Source organism: Elephas maximus, chromosome 17, assembly GCF_024166365.1.
Source record: "Elephas maximus indicus isolate mEleMax1 chromosome 17, mEleMax1 primary haplotype, whole genome shotgun sequence".
In the NCBI taxonomy this organism is placed as follows: domain Eukaryota; kingdom Metazoa; phylum Chordata; class Mammalia; order Proboscidea; family Elephantidae; genus Elephas; species Elephas maximus.
Window position 1 is genome coordinate 13,559,338 of NC_064835.1, and position 19,036 is coordinate 13,578,373.

At 48.2% G+C, this 19,036-nt stretch overlaps 1 protein-coding gene across 2 annotated transcripts in view; it reads left to right on the forward strand.

Moving 5' to 3' along the window:
• The window catches only part of GRIK4 (glutamate ionotropic receptor kainate type subunit 4), a 519,693-nt gene that overhangs the window by 397,391 nt on the left and 103,266 nt on the right, over positions 1–19,036 (forward strand). For both annotated transcript variants that reach the window (XM_049856800.1, XM_049856801.1), the window contains exons 11-12: positions 7,971–8,123; positions 9,006–9,110. In XM_049856800.1, coding sequence (XP_049712757.1) covers positions 7,971–8,123; positions 9,006–9,110 — 258 coding nt within the window. The remainder of the gene's footprint in view (positions 1–7,970; positions 8,124–9,005; positions 9,111–19,036) is intronic.

The following is a 19,036-nucleotide window of genomic DNA, read 5'->3' on the forward strand; positions in this document are numbered from 1 at the left end:
GGTGGTGTGAGGAGAATAAATGTGAACCTTAGACCTGGAATTGGTTACAGAGGGGGACACCTGTGCTGGGTCACAGAATCTGGTTCTACCTCAGCCAACATTATCTTGGCTAAGTCTCTTTGGTTTTCTTGCCAATAAAATGGGAACTTGTCTTCTCTCTTGCTGAGGAGAATGGGGCGCTCATTCCATTTGGCTTCACCTCAGCACGGAGCCGAGGAATACTATAACACTTCCCTCCTGGACCTCTCTTTCCTCCTCATGGCATCGTTGTAACAGATAAGCGTGGTCATGCACCACCTTTTTGACAGATTAGGAAACTGAGGCACAGAAGATCTAGGTGGCATGCTGAGGGTCTCCCAGAGGTCAGGACTCTGAGTGCAGCCTGGACTAGGTTTAGTGCACCTCTCAGTCCCTGGAAGCTTCCAGCCAGTCTCTCTGTGGTCTCCGTGGAGGCAGGGAAGGTGTTACAGACACTAGGAAAGTGTGGAAAGGAAGCTCGTGGCAGGAAGAACAGCAACAAATCTCTTCTCAAGACTTCTCATTTCAGCAACTGCCTTTTGAAGAGCAGTGCCTCTTCCTGCCTCTTTGGGGGCTGGAATTCCCAGCACAAACAGCCCAGCTCTTTCATGTGCTTGGAAGCTGGTAGGCGAGAAGTAATCAGTTCCAGGGAAATATAGCCTGGTTTTGTCTCCTCATGGAGTTTTCTAAAAAGGCTGCAGGTTAACCCCCTCCTTCCTCTGTGGGGACCTTCTCTCTTTCCCTCCCCTTCTCTCTCCTTCTTTGCCCTCTTTTACTTCCTTTTCTCCTCTCCCCTTCTCTATCTCTTCCTTTTCTCAACTTCTCCTCGCTTTTCTTTTCCACTTCCCCCTTACCCACGACCTCCTTCCTTTCTCTTCCTGTTTCCCTCTCGCACAGTCAGTGTTCCCTGCTTCTTCTTGACTCTCAGCATTCTCGCCATCCCTCCTTTTTCTTTTCCCCCCAACTGTGTGTGAATCTCTCTCTCTTCCTTACCTTCCTAGTCAGACCTGCAGTATTCAAGATGGTGCTTGCTAGAAAAGGGACCCAGTTCTAAGGGCACAGAGAGAGAGTGACTGAACTAAGAGGTAACCCCTAAAGAAAGCTCCATGTGGCTCTCCCAGGCTGTACCCACCAGGTGGCTGACAGCAAGCAGAAACTGCTTCTCGCCTGAGATGGGGCCAGCAGAAGAAGGAGTGTCGTAAATAGAGGAACGTACCGACTCCTTTCACGTGCCGTTCCCATTAATCACACTGCAAAGAAAGAAAATTGTAGAAAATCATTAAAATTACAGATGGTTCGATTAAGTAATTAGAATTTAGACCAAAACAGATGTTTGTAATTAAGTGTTTATTTCATGAAATAAAATCCAGATTGTAAAGACTATTCCATGAGATTTTAATGGCTCCTGTCCTGGTATTATATTGGGGGGTAGAGTTTAAGCTGACAGGGAGTCAGAGATAAACAGGCATTCAAGAGGATCCTGGGAATTCAGTGATCTGGGGGGTATGTGGGATGGGGTGCCGAGGAATGAGAGTTACAGGTGTGTATTTGGAAGATACCCTGATTTCTGTGTCAGCAGAGGGGGGAGAAACCCAGCCACAACTCCCTGAGTCAAAATTGATTCATCTTAATTTATACAGAGTCTTTTATTCCCTCAAACAATTTACAAACAGTCCAAAAAGAAAATAACAGTGAAACACCAAATGAAAATATAAAAACAAGAGAATCAAGGGTTCCTTGCCAAGCTGCATTTTGGTGCCAAGAAAGAGAGAGGGTTGTAAATGAGGATTGAGCCATTTGGAGGATTTAATATGTAGAAGAGACAGGGATGGAAGATGCAGAGTAGAGACGGAGAGGGACGTGCACACAGATGGGGAGCCGGGCCATGGAGAGACAGGGTGGAGTAGCGAAAAGAAAAGGAAAGGCAGGGGAAGGGACAGGAGAGGGGGACACCCACCTGTGCACTCGGAAATGGAGACGTGTATGGGGTGCAGTTTTGTCACAGAAACGCTTTTCACGACTGCAGTCCCAAATGCTTTCCAGAGCTAAATTAGTAAATAATAGCAGAGGGAGGAAGCCATTAGGAGAGCAAAAAGATACTTCAAGATGGAGATTTGAAACAAGATGGAAAAGTGATGAAGCAGAGCCATACAGGTACTCGCACCTTCGGAGGTGAAACTGGGTGAGGAGGGAAATTGGGTGGCTGGGGGAAGATAAGACGAAGGAGCCTGGTATGGGGAGCAAGTTCTCAGAAAACTAGTTCGGAGGATCCCAGTGAGAGGCCTGGGCAGATTGCCAGAAGCCTGTAAAAGAGGTGTGGTCTGGTTATACCTAGAGAGCCCTGAGGAGACGAGCTGGGGAGGAAGATAGCCTGGCTTAGAGGTCTCTGCTCTGACTGACTGCAGAGTGGACCATGAAGACCAGACCTACTGGGGAGGCGTCACCTCTCACCCCCTCTGGAGGTGACACACACAGGACAGGAGACGGAAGCCTGAGGCTTCCCTTCCACCCACCTCCAGCCCCCTGCATCTTGTCTGGGCTTATAATTACTAGAAGCATTTGAAGAATCTTGAGTTAGAGATTCTAAAGAATGTTGTCAACAGGCACACACCAGTCTCTCAGCATCCGGCTGCTTCGCTAATAAGAGAGCATCAGCCAAGAAAACTGCACCCCAGACGGAGTGGGAATAGTGACAGCCGTGTGGCAGGAAGGAGCTTGGAACCTGGTGGGAGGATGTGAGAAATGACACGGCGAGCTTCGTATGGAAGCCTGCGGTGAGGAGAGTCTCTTGAGGACTAAGCGCAGGGCCTCAGAAATAGAAAAAAGGGTCTTTTCAGAGGTGAGACCCAGGGCAAAAATACTTCTGAGAGGAGGGGGCATCCCCAGGGCCTTCAACCAGCTGGGGTGCTCTCAGCTCCCAGTAACAGAAATCTAGCAATAAACTGCCTTATACAAAAATGAGATGGATCATCTCATGTTCCAGGAAGACGAGAGGTATAGCGATGTCATTGGAAACTCAGGTCCCTTCCATCTCTGCTCTGTCTCCTTGGTGACAGCGTCATCCTCTGGCTGGAGCCAAGATGGCTGTAGCAGTTCCAGGCATCATGGCCAGACACACTAATGTCCAGAGGAACAAGGAAGATGGCCTGTCTTAGAAAAGAAACTTTTCTGAGAAGCTGTCTCTCACTCCACCCAGACCTCAGCTCACTGGCCCAGTCCTAGATCACATATTGGTAGGGGGATGGGGTACTCATGGGCCAATCAGGCTCACCTGGGTGTTGGGGTTGGGTCAGTTTCCCCTGAAGCACGTGGCTGCTTGGAGGAGGGGTGTGTCCTTGGCTGGTACAAACAGTGCTCAGATGCTAACCGAAAGGTTGGAGGTTCAAGTCTACCCAGAGGTACCTCCAAAGAAAGACCTGGAGATCTACTTCGAAAAGATCAGCAATTGACCCCTGTGGGTTCTACTCTGACATACATGGGGTCGCCATGAGTTAGAATTAACACGATGGCAGCTGCTAATTGATGGCTAAGGTGGAAGAAGAGAATGGGTGCTAGGTAGGCAACCAGTGGCACCCCTCCACTGCCCCTCTGTCTTGCCCTTATAGCCCTGTTCTGGCAAAACTTCCAGGTGGCTCTTTACTTGAGGAAGTAACATCAAGACAAACAACCTGTTGAGCCAAAGCTTTCTCCTGTCCCTGGTCCAAGAGTCTTATGCTGTCCATCTGCTGTTGAGCAGGTAACAATATACAGAGATTGCCTTAAGTTGTCCTGGGAGTCTAGACACAAAAATAAATCAGATATGCTGGTGAAGACTGGGCTTCTGGGCTGAAGTAGACACATCAGAGTATGTGGGCAGCTCCTGTCTGGAGGTGAGATGAGAGAGCAGAGAGGGACAGGAGCTGGTTGAATGGACACAAGGAATACAGGGTAAAGAGGAGGAGTGTGCGGTCTCATTAGGCGGAGAGTAGCTAGGAGTACATAGCAAGGTGTGTATAACTTTTTATATGAAAGACTGACTTGATATGTAAACTTTCACTTAAAGCACAATATATAAATAAATTAATCTAAAAAAAAAAAGAATCAGATGAAACCATGACAGTCCCCCAGACTTCTGGAGGGGAAACTTGGCGGTAGGATGCAAAGACAATGCAGCAGAGAGAAAGGAACCCGACTGGAGAAACGGGTGCTGGGGTTCCCGTTCCGTCTCTGCCACAGTCTTGCTTTGTGACCTTGGGCAAGAGAAGAACTCTTTGAAACTCAGTTTCTTTGTTTGTAGAACAAGAAAGACTAGTTGATTTCTAGAATTGCTTTCAGTTCTAACACTTCGTGATTTTGGAATTCTCCAAATGGAATGATCAACTGGGAGTCAAGGGAGAAGGTTGGGGTACAAATTCTTCTACAGCATCATTTTAATAGCCAAAGTGAAGGACCTAGAAGCTAAATGTCAATAAGGGCAACTAACTTCCCCTCAGGTAGATGTTTGTCTAAGCCAGGAAAAGAGTCTGTAGCATTCATATTTTCCATATGTCCTTTTGGCAAGGAAATCTGAGAGGTCCATTAATAAAGGAGACACTTGTGCTCAGGGGAAAGAGAATTATGTGCAAAGGACAAGGACAATTGTGGGCTTGCCGAGAAGCATCAAGTGCCATACAGGTGAGCCTCAAGTCAAATGAAGAGGAAGCTAAGCTGCAAAGGGGAAGGGCAGAGGGAGGGAGAGGAGAGAGCAGAAGATGATGGATGGTAGCAGTCCAGAGAAGCCCGGCTGGTCAGCATACCTCCGCATGGCTCCGTAGAACCTTAGAGGTGGGCACTGATCCAAGCTGGGCTTCAGTCGTCCTTACCTGCTTGGTCTTTGGGTCACAACTGTGGCTTTGGGACCAGGAGACAGAAAGGAAGGGTGTTGGAGCTGGAAGGGCAGGAGGCTAAATGGAGGCAGAGGGGCACAATGGCTTCTGCCTGGTTGAATGCCTCTGCTGAGAATGGGAGGTATTGTGATCTACAGAACCTGTTAGATTGTAGGGCTGAATAAATGTGGGAAGAAAGAAAAAAGAAGTAGGGGAAAGGAAGGAAAGGAAGGGAGAGAGAGTGGGAGGGAGGAAGAAAGAACATAAACTTCGACTGGGACAGAGAAAAGAAACTATTTGGCTCTTTTTCTCTACAATTGTCTTTTAAAAAGGTTATCCAAAGTCAGCTCAAAAAAACCCAAACCCATTGCCATCAAGGCGATTTCGACTCATAGTGACCCTGTAGGACAGAGTAGAACTGCCTCATAGGGTTTCCAAAGAGCAGCTGGTGGATTCCAACTGCTGACCTTTTGGTTAGCAGCCAAGCTCTTAACCACTGTGTCACCAGGGCTCCAAAGTCAGCTCACCCAGCTCCTATTTATTATGGGTCTCCTGGCCCAACATGGGGCAAAACTTTGAAGAAAATTAAGTCAGCATTTCTAGCCTATTTTCTGCCCTTGTAACTGCGTGTTCCCATTACTCCCCAGTGCATTAGTTCAGGTAATCCTTGCTTTCTGAGTACCTGCTAACACCTTCCTAGGACCTGAGAGTGCACAACCCCTGCCTTCAGGATTATTGACTCCTGTGTTTACAGTTTACAGTCCTGTGAGGCAGGGATCACTCACTATCTCTCTTTTAGGAGACTGTCGCTCATTCAGAGAGGTTAAGTAACATGCCCAGGATCACTCAGCACAAAAGTGAGGGGCTGGAATCTAGACTCAGGGTTCAGTGCTCCTTGTTTCAGGCTCCTTCCTCTGCACCTTACTGTCTCAAGTTGCTTATGTTTTGCCTGGACAGCTCAAACAGATCCAAGAGCTCACAAGATGGCCTTGGATGGGCCAGTGTTCCAGGGTCCCAGCCACATCGGAAGAGGATTGTAGAAGTCAGCCACATGAGAGAGTGCTCTGGGAGCCCTCCCAAGGATATCCTCAGTTGAAATAATAGGCTTGGAAGTGACAGGATTGAATTGCCAGAGATGGTGGGTCACGCTTCAATGAAGGATTCTTTGTAACGAGGTGGTATGGGGACTGCCAGTCTTCCAAAATCACTCCTTCAAGGAAACCTCCACCTGCCTTCCTGAGCTTCCCCTCAGAGTTCCTGTAGAGTTTACCTTCTAGTCATTTACATTCAATAGGTTTTTATTGTCAAGGACCTTCTGTACATGTAACACAGTATAGTGTTACCTCTTCATTAGATTGCACATTCCCTAAAAACAGAGGTATTCTGTTTTTCTACTCCTACTGTTGTTGTTGTTAGGTGCTGTTGAATTAGCTCCGATTCATAGCAACCCTGTGTCCAACAGAACGAAACATTGCCCAGTCCTGCACCATCCTCACAATTGTTGCTATGTTTGAGCCCATTGTTGCAGTCACTGTGTCAGTCCATCTCATTGAAGGTCTTCCTCTTTTTCATTGACCCTCTACTACTTCTACCATCTCCACCCAAATACCTCAGCCTTTGCCTCCACAAAGTCTATAAACATTGAGTTAACTCCTTAGGTAGCGTGCAGGCTAAGCCTTATCAGTAGATTTCAGCCAAGATTTAATTCAGTGAAGAACTATGTACTGCAGGCGTACAACAGGCTAGGCCCGGGTACCAGATTCTGGGAAAGGTAAAGGGTTTAACACCCTGCATGTTTGCCGCCCTAAGGAGCTTGTGATTTAATCCCAGCCTGTTGCTATTGAGTTAATTTGACTCACAGTGACCCTATAGGACAGAGTAGAACTGCCCTGTAGGGTTTCTAAGGCTGTAAATCTTTATGGAAGCAGATTGCCACATCTTTCATCTGTGGAAGGACTAGGAGATTTGAACTGCCGACCTTTCAGTTTGCAGCTGAGCACTTTAACCGCTGCACCACCAGGGATCCTTTGTGATTTAATACCAAATCAAAAAACCCAAACCCGTTGCCCTCGAGTCAAAATTTAACAGGGAGATGAAAATATGGAAAAACAACTGCAGTGACCTCTTCCCCTGGCTTTAAGGTCCCCTTCTGTATGACCCCTGCCTACATTTCTAATTTATTACTTCCTCTCCTCCCCTCCCTCCAAGTGGTTCCACACTTTCCCACCTCTATCTTTCGTACAGCTCTACCCTCTGGAATGCCTTTCTCCCTTCCTCCCTTCCCTAGCTGCTGCCGACTCCTGTATCCGACAACATATCTACCAGAATCCTTAAGTGCTCATATCCAATGCTGTATTCTCCATGATGTATTTTTTGTATCACCCAACAGATAAGGTATCTCCCTCTTTGGAACCCCACAGACTTATGTGGGTCCATCCCACTTAGTCTCATGTTATCCATATTGTTTCTCTGTCCCTGCACCCATCTCACCCAACCTGCTGTAATCTACTGTAAGAATAGGGTCTTACTCATCTTTGGCCTTTGAGCTTATCCTGTGCTTCTTAAACACTCATCAAATGGAATAGTATGAAGTAGACTGAAGTAATAGGTACATCTAGGAAGAGACAGTACCGTAGGGGTCTTCTGGGAGACATTGACCTTCAAACTTGTAGACTTGGCAAATCTGACAGGAGAGGCTGTGTCTCTTCCCTCTTCTCAAGATAGTCAGGTATCCCCTTATTGGGGATTCCTAAGAGCAATGGAAGTTGCTATTTTCCTTGAACAAAGAGAGAAAAGAATATCCTTGAAACCATCTGGGGTGCAAGGGATAGACTGAAGCTTGAATCCTGGAAAAGGCCTCGCCAGCGTTGCCTTCCTGGGCCAGCACTCAGACTCTTCGTCCGGTGACACAGGCCAAGGGCAGTAAAGACACTCCCTTACATCTACTTTCTTTTGCTTTTCTTCTCTTTTCCTCCTACTCCATTTGTCCCTCTCTTATTTTCTATCTCCCCTTCCCTTCCCTCCCTCTATACCTGTCTCTCCCTCTCCCTCTGGTCCTCTTCCCTCCACCCCACCTCTCTCCCTGCCCACTGTCCGCCGGACCTCCAGCTCTCCTCGGCCTTGCTGTTTGACGCTGTCTATGCTGTGGTGACTGCGGTGCAGGAGCTGAACCGGAGCCAGGAGATCGGCGTGAAGCCTCTGTCCTGCGGCTCGGCCCAGATCTGGCAGCACGGCACCAGCCTCATGAACTACCTGCGCATGGTGAGAGCGGCTGAGGGCCCTGCAGGCCACACCTGGCCAGCTCGCTGGGTGGTCGGTTCAAGGAGCAAGAGCCCCTCTATTCCACGTCTTATTGATATATCGCAGCCCCAGATAAAACAGCAATTTATGGTGACTCCAATTCAGTGGGTCCTGGGTCACATTTGTTCCCTAATCCCTAACAACCACCGAGAATACATGGCAAGTTTGTCTACAAGGCAGTGACCCTTGAGCCTTAAATTCCGGAAGTAGTCTCAGCAAAGCTTGGCCTGTCATAGCTGGGAAGGGCAGTGTTGCCGGAGACTCTGATTGCTCAGGGAGCTTGCAGGCTCAGAACTTCTAAGTTGGTGCTGGATTTTCCCAATGTTCTCCTTCCCAGCAATGCCTCCTCTGGTGGGTTTGGCGTGCACCTATAACCACTAGGAAGACATCTGCCAGAGAAGTCTGCTGGAGAGTCTATCTTGGATTTTGCATTTATACTCAGGTATAGGGTCATGCCAACTTCTTGCAGACCTGAGGCGGGTTGGTAGCTGTCCAGTGAGAATCAATGCTTTAAATAGCATTCCCCAAAGGTCTGGAGAATGCATACAGCGGAATCAGCTCAATCTAGAATCTTGACATTTTATTGGTTTATAGAGCAGGTGTGGCGCCATTGGGTGTGGGGGCACCTTTCTCCTCCTTCAGCCCCAGCCAAGTCTGAATTGGCTCCAGAAACATTTCACTTGTAGTCTCAAGATGCTGTGGCTGGGAGCAGCAGGAGATGGATCTTGATGGCGTCTGCTGTTTTGAGCATCCCTAAATAGGATCCCTAAAGCGGAATGCTTGCTTGGGGCCAGGTGGTACACGGGGCCAGTGTGGTGCTGTAACTCACTCTCTCTTGGACAGGTAGAATTGGAAGGTCTCACCGGCCACATCGAATTCAACAGCAAAGGCCAGAGATCTAACTATGCCCTGAAAATCTTACAATTCACCAAGAACGGTTTTCGGCAGGTAAGCCTAGTGCTGCTGTGATGGCAGATCCCGCCTCTTCACTCTTTTCTCTGTTCCTGGCCCATTTCTTTGACTCCTTGGAGCCCAGGATGCCCACCTGCTCTCAGTTATTCCCAAGAACAACAGCCTGCATTCTGTACCAGGCACCTGACATGTGCTGGCCTTGCTTCCCGCCCCCAGGATCTGCCAGTGTGGGTTGGGGACTGCACAGAGAGCAAGGCGCCAAGAGTAAGGCAGCACACTTTCTGGGGGAGAGGAAAGGCGAGGGGGTGTCATGTAAGGAAGGACTTCCAGGCCTTGTCCACTCTTCTGGATTACTCTACTTCCTAAATCTTTCCTTAACTCTGGAACCAGTGTTAGCCTTCAGGGAGCCCACTGGTAAGGAACAGATCGGGCCTCATGTGGGTGAGAAATCCCTTCAGCATTGGAGAACTACCATCTTTCCTGCCAGCTCCTCTCTGACCCACCCACAACACCACCATGCCAGTCACCCGCTCCTCTGCTGTCTGCTACCTGTCTGCTCCTGTCATCTCAGCAGTGCTTTGTCCTTCATAGCTCCTTTCAGCTTCCTACTCCTTTTCTCATTCTCCCCGATTAACCTTCTTATTCCCCTTTCCTCCAATTCTCTTACATCAGAGGAAACAAGGATTCTGACAGCCATTCCACGTGCCTCTCTGAAGGTCTTCCCGCCCTCCCCTTTGGCCTAATAATCAAATCTCTATTCTTACTCCAGCCCTTCTCAAAAGAAGGAAATGAGGTACTAGTTACAGCAGGATGCAGACATGTTGAAGAGTTTCCTATCTAAGTGGCTGAGTTTCCTATCCAAGTGGCTGAGTTTCCTATCCAAGGGGATATACCACTGAAGGGATTGCAGACTCTCCTTTTCCAGGAGATTCTTAAGAATCATCTTCTTCATCATCATCATAATTGCTGGCATTTATTAAGCCCTTACCATGGGCTGTATACCGTGTGCCAAGGGCATGATAAGTATTTTCTCATTTAATCTTACAAAACCAAAAACCAAAGCCATTGCTGTCAAGTAGATTCCGAATTCCCATTTTACAAGTGAGGAAACTGAGGCACAGATTGACTGACTTGTCCTTGAACAGTTAGTAATGGCAGAACAGGTTTGGAACTCACTCTCAGTCCAAGTCGTAAGTCCAGGTTCTTAATCGTTATGGCAAATTATGCATCAGAATCACCTTGGTGATTTGCTGAAAAACACAGATTTTTAGACTCTACCCCAGAAGAGCCTGGTTGGATAGGCCTAGGATAGGGCCCAGGAACGAACACATTCATCAGGCACCCAAGCTGATTCTGACGGAACCCTGTGCTACTCTGTGGACGCCTCGTGGCATCTGCCTCCTGCCATTCTGCCCCTGGGAATGAGGCTTCTATCCAACCCTTCTGAAGAGGTCCAATGGGGTTCTTTCTAGGAGAACAGTGATTATGCTGGGCCATAAGGCAAGGTCATTCTCTTGGAAGACAACAAGGTAACAAGAAAGAGTCCCAGACAAAATGTGAGAAGTCCTGAATCCTGGTATGAGTCTTTAAATGGTACCTCACAAAGCCAGGACTACTTGATCTTTAAGCAATGACCAAGTTAATTCTGCCTCAGAGCAATTCCACGTGTGCCAGAGTAGAGCTGTGCTCCACAGGGTTTTCAGTGGCCGATTTTGCAGAAGTAGATGACCAGACCTTTCTTATGAGGCCCCTCTGGGTGGACTCAAATCACCAACCTTTTGGTTAGTAGCTTGGTGCTTAACTGCTGATACCACACAGGGACTCCAAAGAAATGACAGCGGCTAGCACTTCTTCGTAACTTGCTAACCGGGGGCAGGGTTGGGTAGCATCCTGGGACAGTGGGAAGGAATATAACAAAATGACTATCTCTTTTATTTAATAAGTCATTTATTGAGCACATACTATATACCAGGCACTGTACTGGACATGGGGGAAACAAAGCTTAAAAGGCATGGAGAGAGCTCACAGTCTGGCGAGGAAGACTGATGTGAAAAAAAAAATAAATGTAATTTTGAGTTATGAAACTCAAACTGAAGCATCAGGCTTTAGGGCAATTGCCAGGGAGGCTTTTCCATGAGTCCCAGTATGTTAGGGAAAGTGGAGTAAAGAACATTCGTTAATTCTTTCAAGAAGTATTTGTCCAGTGCCTGCTCTGTGTCAGGCTGTCTTCTAGGCATGGGTTTTAAAAAATAAGCCAAGTGTCTGCATATGTGGAGCCTCTATTATAGCAGGAGACAGGTAACAGGCAAATATACATTTATAACAATGTCAGTAGTGATGACTCTAAGGGGAAAAATAGAATGCAGTGAGGAAAAAGGAGTGTGTGGAGAACAGTGTTGGAGGAACAATGGTTAGAAGAACAGAAGACTCTTCCAAACCCCAGACTACACCAGAGAAAGCCCAACCCCGGGCTTTGAAAAACTGTCCTTGAACCTCAGTCCTGTCTTCTGAGTTCCTCCCAGAAAGAGTCCGCATCTCCAGCCCTCCATCCCTCAAGTGACATCTGTGGTGGTCGAGTTGCCTGCTGGTGTGGTCCCGCCCTCCTCTTGAATGACAGCTGATTGGGCTCAAAGTACCTCTTCACCTTAGCTTTGCATTTCCAGTGGCTGCCATTCAGGCTGGCTTTTCCAATGGGCGCCTCAGTCATTAAGAAAAGAAGTATCGTCAACCACAAGCACCCATTCTTCAGCCCTCTACCCCACCCAAAACCAGCAACAGATTCTGCTCAAGGTACCTTGAACAGCAGCAGGGGCTCCTTCGTCAAAAGTAAAGGTTACTGCTATAGGGCAGGGCTTCTCAAACGTAGGTGTGCACAAGAATGACTTATGGTGTTTGTTTTAAAATGTAGATCCCCCGGCTCCACTGCTATAAATTCTAATTTAGTAAAACTGAATGCGTTCCAGGAATCTGCATATTTTTAAACTAGCACCCAGATAGGAGACCGTAATGCAGGTGGTCCGCAGACTACTTTTTGAGAAATACTGCCCTACTAGAAGAGTGTCAGGGGTGTTGCTCAGCTGCTAACAGAAAGGCTGGAGGTTCAGGTTCACCCAGAGGCACCTTGAAAGAAAGGCCTGGCAACCTACTTCTGAAAAATCAGCCATTGAAAACCCCATGGAACACAGTTCTACTCTGACACACACGGGGTCACCATGAGTTGGAGCCGACTCGATGGCAGTTGGTAGAAGAGTGTCAGTGAACTGCAGCCTCTATCATAAAATTTTTTTTGTTTCACTTTGAGCTCATTTTGGATGGACTCTGCAATCTGCTGCAGAAAAAAAAAAAAAAACATTAAAGTGGATGGTATTTTTGACCTTCACTTACCCTAAGGGACATACACTCTTGACTGGATTTATAAAGTGGATTGTATTAACCCTCCTTATTACCCATTTTTCTTCGACACATCTGGTGACCGTCCTCTCTGTTTCAGGTTCCATAAGTACCAAGTGGGAACTGTGCAGAATGCATCGTGGGCACAGACGTAGCTTTGCAGTGCTGGTCCCCAGGTCCCCTCCCAATCACCAGCCCAATCTTTGCCTCTTGACAGGTGTCCTTCCCTGTTTATTACAGGATGAAGGAATCGTTTGGGTAGTGATAATGAGTTGGGCTTCTCATCCAGGGTGGGAGTGCTCTAGTATTGTCCCAGTTCCATCCAAGGTGATGCTGGCAGGGGAAGGGAGGATGACAAGGAGCAAGAGAAATAACATCTCATGAGTGCCGGTGACATTGCAGACACCACACAGGCACTTTGCACAGATCACTTCCAATCTTGAAGACAACCCTGCAAGGCAGATAAATCCTCATTTCACAAATAAGAAAACTGAAGCTATGAACTTGGCCCACTGTTAGCACGGACTTTGGGCAGAGCTGGATTCACATCCAGGTTTGTCTAATTCCAAAGCCCACACTCTTGGGTCTCCCACTCTTGGCTTTTCCTCTCTTTGCTGGAACCCCTGAGCCCCCAAATCAAAATACCACATCCAGGCCTGTTGCTTTGCTGCCGCCTGCTGCAAACCAGAAGGTCTCTCAGTTCCTCATAACCCATCGAATGGGTATTCTTTAGTAATGGCATCTTCTCATGTTGATTTCATTCTATTCTCTCCCTCAGCCTGGGTGAATGACTATTAAGAATTGTTTTTGGTTATTAGAAGGCACTGTCTAGGGGCCCAGTGGGTTGTAATTGCTAAAATGTCTGAATTCAAAGCCATAGTCCCTGCCGATGGCTGATTAAAGGATTATTGCCATTTTTAAATAGTCTTTCAGAATTTAGGGTTATTTTTTTACCGTTTAAAAATTTACTATTTTGACTGTGTATGGAGAGGATTTTCCATCTGGGGACTCTGTGGCACCTTCTGTGAGAACCTATTTGCAGGGAAATGTTCCCTATGGTATTCTGTGCAGAGCCCTGGTAGCACAGTGGTTAAGCACTTGGCTGCTAACCAAAAGGTCTGCGGTTCAAACCCACCAGCTGCTCCATGGGACAAAGGTGTGGCAGCCTGCTTTGGTAAAAATTTACAGCCTTGGAAACCCTAGGGGTCAGTTCTACTCTGTCCTGTAAGGCTGCTGGGAGTCAGAATCTACTTGACAGCAACGGGTTAATAAGTTACATTTCTGAACCCGGACCGTCTTCCGACAGTCTGGGTATTCCAAAGTTGATAACATTGCTTTCAGCTTCTGTAGACCCTTCCCCCAGTTTCTTCCCAGGTGAGATCTCCCGTCTCCCTCCCATCTCCCTCCCATCTCCCCATTTCCATCCCCCAGAAGATACCTTGACTATTCCTGGAGTAGTATAGCCTCCTTTTCCTGATTTTGGCATTAGAAATTCCCTTTGAAAGAGGTGAGGAAAAAAAGAAATGGGTATTAAAGGACCCTTAATTTCCTTCATTTAACTTGGTCTAAAGATCAGAGGTCCTGAGCAGCCCCCGAGTGACTTTGTTAATAAGATAAGCACACCTTTCATCTGAGAATCAGAAATAGCTTAACAGGCTCTAATTAAGCCTTCGGGAGAGGAAGGGATGAGGCGCTGGGTTTTGACATCCCTAGCTAAAGACGCGGGATCTGAATTTTTCTACTGGCTCACTGTTTATCCAGTGGCGGAGGGGGGTACCTCAGTTCCTCCTTCTGCACAGTGAAGATGGTTACCCCTCAACATATGGCTTGGCAGAACCCAAAGGGTTATTGACTTGTGTGGCACTCTCTTCTGTCTGCTAGAGTTCAATAGAAAGCTGACTTTGCTGACACCATGATAATAACCAGCTGCCATTGAGTCGTGGTGACCCCACGTGTGTTAGGGTAGAACTGTGCTCCATGGGGTCTTCAATGGCTGAGTTTTTCAGAATTAGATTGCCAGACCTTTCTTCCAGGGTGCTTCTGGGTGGACTCTAACTGCCAACCTTGCAGTTAGCAACGGAGCACATGAGCCATTTGTACCACGCAGGGACTGACTTATGGATGTCTTCTACATGCATGCTGTAAGCTAGGTGATGTATATATATTTAAAATTTCCTATCCGTTTCTCAACCCTGCCTGAAAGCTATTCCCTCCATCTTGTGGGTGGAGAAACAGACAGGGAGAGAGAAAGTAATATGTCCTCATTCACATAGCTAGTAAGTGCTAGGCTTAAGAACAGAGCGCTACTCTAGCTGTCTTCAAAGTTCTTTCCACTATGCAACATCGCTCTAGAACATGTTCGATGAGACGTTGCAGGCCTCTAGTCTCATCTCCCAAGCCAATACAAGCATGTCCTACAAGAGCCCATGAGGGAGACAGTCCCCAAGCCTCTGTTGGGAGCATGTCCTGGGTTGGGGAATCCGTGCCTCTCAGGGAAACACACTCCAGATTCTTCCAGGGACTGGCTCAAAATCACCTCCTAATTCTGCCCTACGGAGGAACCCAGAAGAGTACTGCTTAGCTCTCTTAAGGACTTTTCAAACATTTGAAAATAGTTTATTTCACTTCATTCATTCATTCCTGAATTCAGCATTAAGTTTTTGAGCATCTACTCTGTGTCAGGGTTTGGCAATTCAGAGACAAATGAGTCAGGGTCCCTTCGAGAGCTTATATAGTCTTTTACCAAACCAAAACCAAACCCATTGCGGTCGAGTCGATTCCGACTCATAGTGACCCTACAGGACCGAGTAGAATTGCCGCACAGGGTTTCCAAGGAGCAGCTGGTGGATTCAAACTGCCAACCTTTTGGTTAGCAGCTAAGTTCTTAACCACTGTGCCACCAGGGCCCCATAGTCTTTTGGGAAAGGCAAAAATTGTAGCTAACAATTACCATACAGAGTATGAGTTGTTATTCCCCTTATTTATTTATTTTATTTTTTCCCCAAGCAGGGACCCCCAGCTGTTCCCAATGTGACACAGTTTCTAAAGCTCTTACCGCTAATGTTTTGTGGTGTGTCTAGTTCTCTTTTCAAGCACCAGGCCCAAACCGGGGACCATGCCCCAGCTGGGGCTGGACAGCACAGAGCTGAGGGCACTGGGGGACTGTCCATTTCCTCTGTCTGAACACTGAATTTCTCTCCACTGTGTTAGCTTTCTTACTGGAGTGAGTTTTCACATTTTTGATTCATTCTGAACTCTGGGCATTGGGGTCAGTTAATTACTCCACCTTCCCCCGTGCCCAAACACCCAGGGTCATTTTCTCATGAACTTTTCACGGAAACTGGAGCTGTGCCACCCTTTACTTAAATAACTGATTCATTGAACTCTGTGTTCCTGCAGAGATGGCGAGATTGGCAGGGCTGGGCAAGAAGGGGTGAGTAAAAAGCCTCACGAGCTGATAGCCACATCTTGTTTTCCAAAGCTGTTAGAAACTCGCCACTCAAGGGGCTGGTTCTCTGGAATAATTGGAGAGCAGTCGTGACCAACGCTGGGAGGGTGGGCGCCATAGCGTTTCTGGGTTACCCTTACAAATGAGGAACTCGGGGTTCCTTGACCTCTTGAGAAGGTTCAGAGGCTCCAGCTACAGTTTCCCAATGTTCCTGCAGGTTCCCACCAGTTGCTGGGAGGGCAGGCTGCCTCTCTTTAATCTCCTCTCCTGCAATTTCCCCTGACAGAAGCCCACACAGAGGCAAGACTCCCTCCTTCCTGGGGAAGTCTGGATCCCTCTGGCTCACAGTAGCAGGGCTTGCTTGGGCAGCTCCCAGAGTGGGGTCAAGGCAGCTACATTTCTGAGCATGGCCCTCTCTAGGCTAGAACACCAGGGAACGTGTTGTTTTGCTTTGACGGCAATTTTAGCAGACCTATTGGTGGAATCCACACCTCCAGACCCCTTCCCCCACTTAGGAGACCAACACACAAAGAACAACAACAAAAAAAACAACATAAAAACACGCTGTCAGTCACAGTTGGCTTTGGCATTGCCTTCAAATGGGATGAACAGTGAGCAAGGGTGTCGTTTTCTCCCTGGCGAGGTCTCTCCCGGCATCTGCGCCCCCCCCCCGCCCCCAGCCCTCTATTATGAGCGTGGTGACAGCTCCGATTCCATCTGTGCTAACGAGAACAGCCATTAAGGCTCAGACAGGTTGCCAGCGGGGGGAAGCGGCTTTGAGCGTGCTGTGATTGCTACTGTCTAATACAGTTTCAATTTGAGGAAGGAGTTCACCATAAATATGCAGATCCTTTGAAGCTTCCTTCCCAGGACCTGGCTCAGGGCACTGGAGCAGGGGTCTAATTGCTGGAAATCAGCAGCCTCAAGTGCCAGCTCCCAGCTGGCGGACAGACCTAACAGGAGTGGGCCAGCTGGGGAGGCTGCTGGGCTGGCGATTCCCCGAGAGCCACAGCGACTTTGCCTTTGATGAGGAAATTCGGAGGGGCGGAAGGATGGAGGCAGGGGAGAAAGGGATGCTTGGTTTGGGGGCTGCTCTGAAGGTCGCTAAGAAGTCACTATTTTGTCCTTTTAATTAAGGAGACAGAGAAGGGATTGACGTGAGGTTTAAAATAGACCACATCTCATGGAACGTCCTACGTTGGTAGAGCTGAAGAGGTCTAAGACAGAAAGGTCATCCAGTGCAGCTCTCCTGCTAGACAATGCAAAGGCAGGTGTGTCATCCCTGTGCTTAGAGCCCCTCCCAGGGCTCCTCCCCCTCACCCCCGTCTGCTTTCGGGGTGAAATTCCCATTGCGCAGCCAGCCTGGGCTGGGCCCTGCCTGCCACTCGTCTTCAGCTTCTGCCACTTGCTCCTCAAATGAAATGAAGTGAACAAGTCCAGATGAGGCCCTCTCATAGTGCCGTGATGCACAGGCCAGCCCCCATTTCTCACCTGGTAACTCCTACTCTCAGCTTCAAAACTGAGCTCCCATTTCCCCCCTGCAGAAGCTCTTCCCTGATGGCCCTCCGCCCCCAGGCCCTACAATATTCCTTCACTGTAGGATCAGCTCCAGCACTGGGCACTCCTGAAGTCCAGGGCCCAGCTTAGCACCGTGCTCTGCCCAGCTCTGGGGAATGGGTGCTCCAGGTGATAGGAACTGGTGTGTTTAGGGCCCAGAGCTGGGGACCCAGAACCATGCCAGGAGCTAACAGGACGTGCCCTCCTGGCACTAAGGCACACACATCCCGTGGTCACGCCACAGCACTGGGGGCCTGCGGGTTATCTCACGAGAGTCCCCGAAAGCCACCGCTCCCCAGTTTGTTCAGGAGAGATTTCATGTGACAGCTTTTCCCATTGGCAACTGGAATTTGAAAATGTGAAATGGAAGGCCCCTTGAATCACTGATATGTTTTTCCTTTTTCATTTTCTTTCCATTCTCTACTAGCAGTACTCCTAACTAAGTAAAAGGCTGTTAGCTTCCTGCTCCTGGGGGCACTCTGGTTCTCCTGGCCAGCAGGTGACAATGGTCGAAGGGCAGGTGGGCTGGAGGGAGGTGACCTGAAGGGCTTTCTCTCCTCTCCTGATTTCCAGGGCCACCTAAGCCTGGGTCTTTCTCCCAAAACACAGGGACTTGCTGTTTGTCAGCTTTGATGGAAAATTCACTGACTGCAGGTGCTTATTCACAAATCAGCGGGCCAACAAATTAAAGCCACTTACATTTTCAAATGGGGGACTGCTTTTGGGCAGAGGAGCAGGGTTTGAAAGTGCTACATTTTAAACATATTTCTTGTAATGTGCCCGATCACGCTTCTCGCCTGAGCTCAGCCTGGGGAAGTTTGCCAGTTCTGAGTGACTCCTCTTTGTGGCTCTTCAGCCAGCTCATGCCTGGGAGAGCTGGGAGAGGTTTAGCTGCTAATTTAGTCCCATGAAGCAGCCTGCGTCAATCAGCTCAGATGAGAGGTGAGGCAGGCAACGGGCCAGAGGTGTGGGGATCAGAGGCAAACAGGCCAAGGAGAAAGTGGAAAATCCCAGCAAGGGGAGTGGAGGCAGGCAGTGTGGGGTAGCAGAAGGAGCGAGGCGGTTAGCAGCTGAGGATTCCGGCCTGAGTCGCAGCTCTCATGGTATCTAGCTCCCTGAGCCTCAGTGTTTTCCTGGTAAAATATGGATGGTGATCATAATAATATCTACTTTATATGCATCATAAAATTATTGTTAGAACAAAATGAAATGTTGTTTGTAGATGTGCTTTGAGGATTTGACTATATTGTGCAAATTTTAGCTCTGTCATTTCTCATGGAGAGTTCTATCAATTTATCTCTCTATCTTTGTATGTTGCATTCCTGGAATCTCACCTCTCGCCTCATTCAGGGGTTCAGGGCAGAGTGAAAGACAAAGCAGGAATGAGTGTTAGGCTCATGTCACTCCTGCTGTAACCCCAAAGCTATGGGAGAGGGCTTCAGTGACCAGCTCACGCCAGCAGCCATGCTGGGTGGAAATAAATTCTGCCAGAATCCCCCTCCCTGCTTCGGGATGGGTTCCCCACAGGCTCCCCACCCCATCACCACTTGTCTTGTCTCCATCGGAG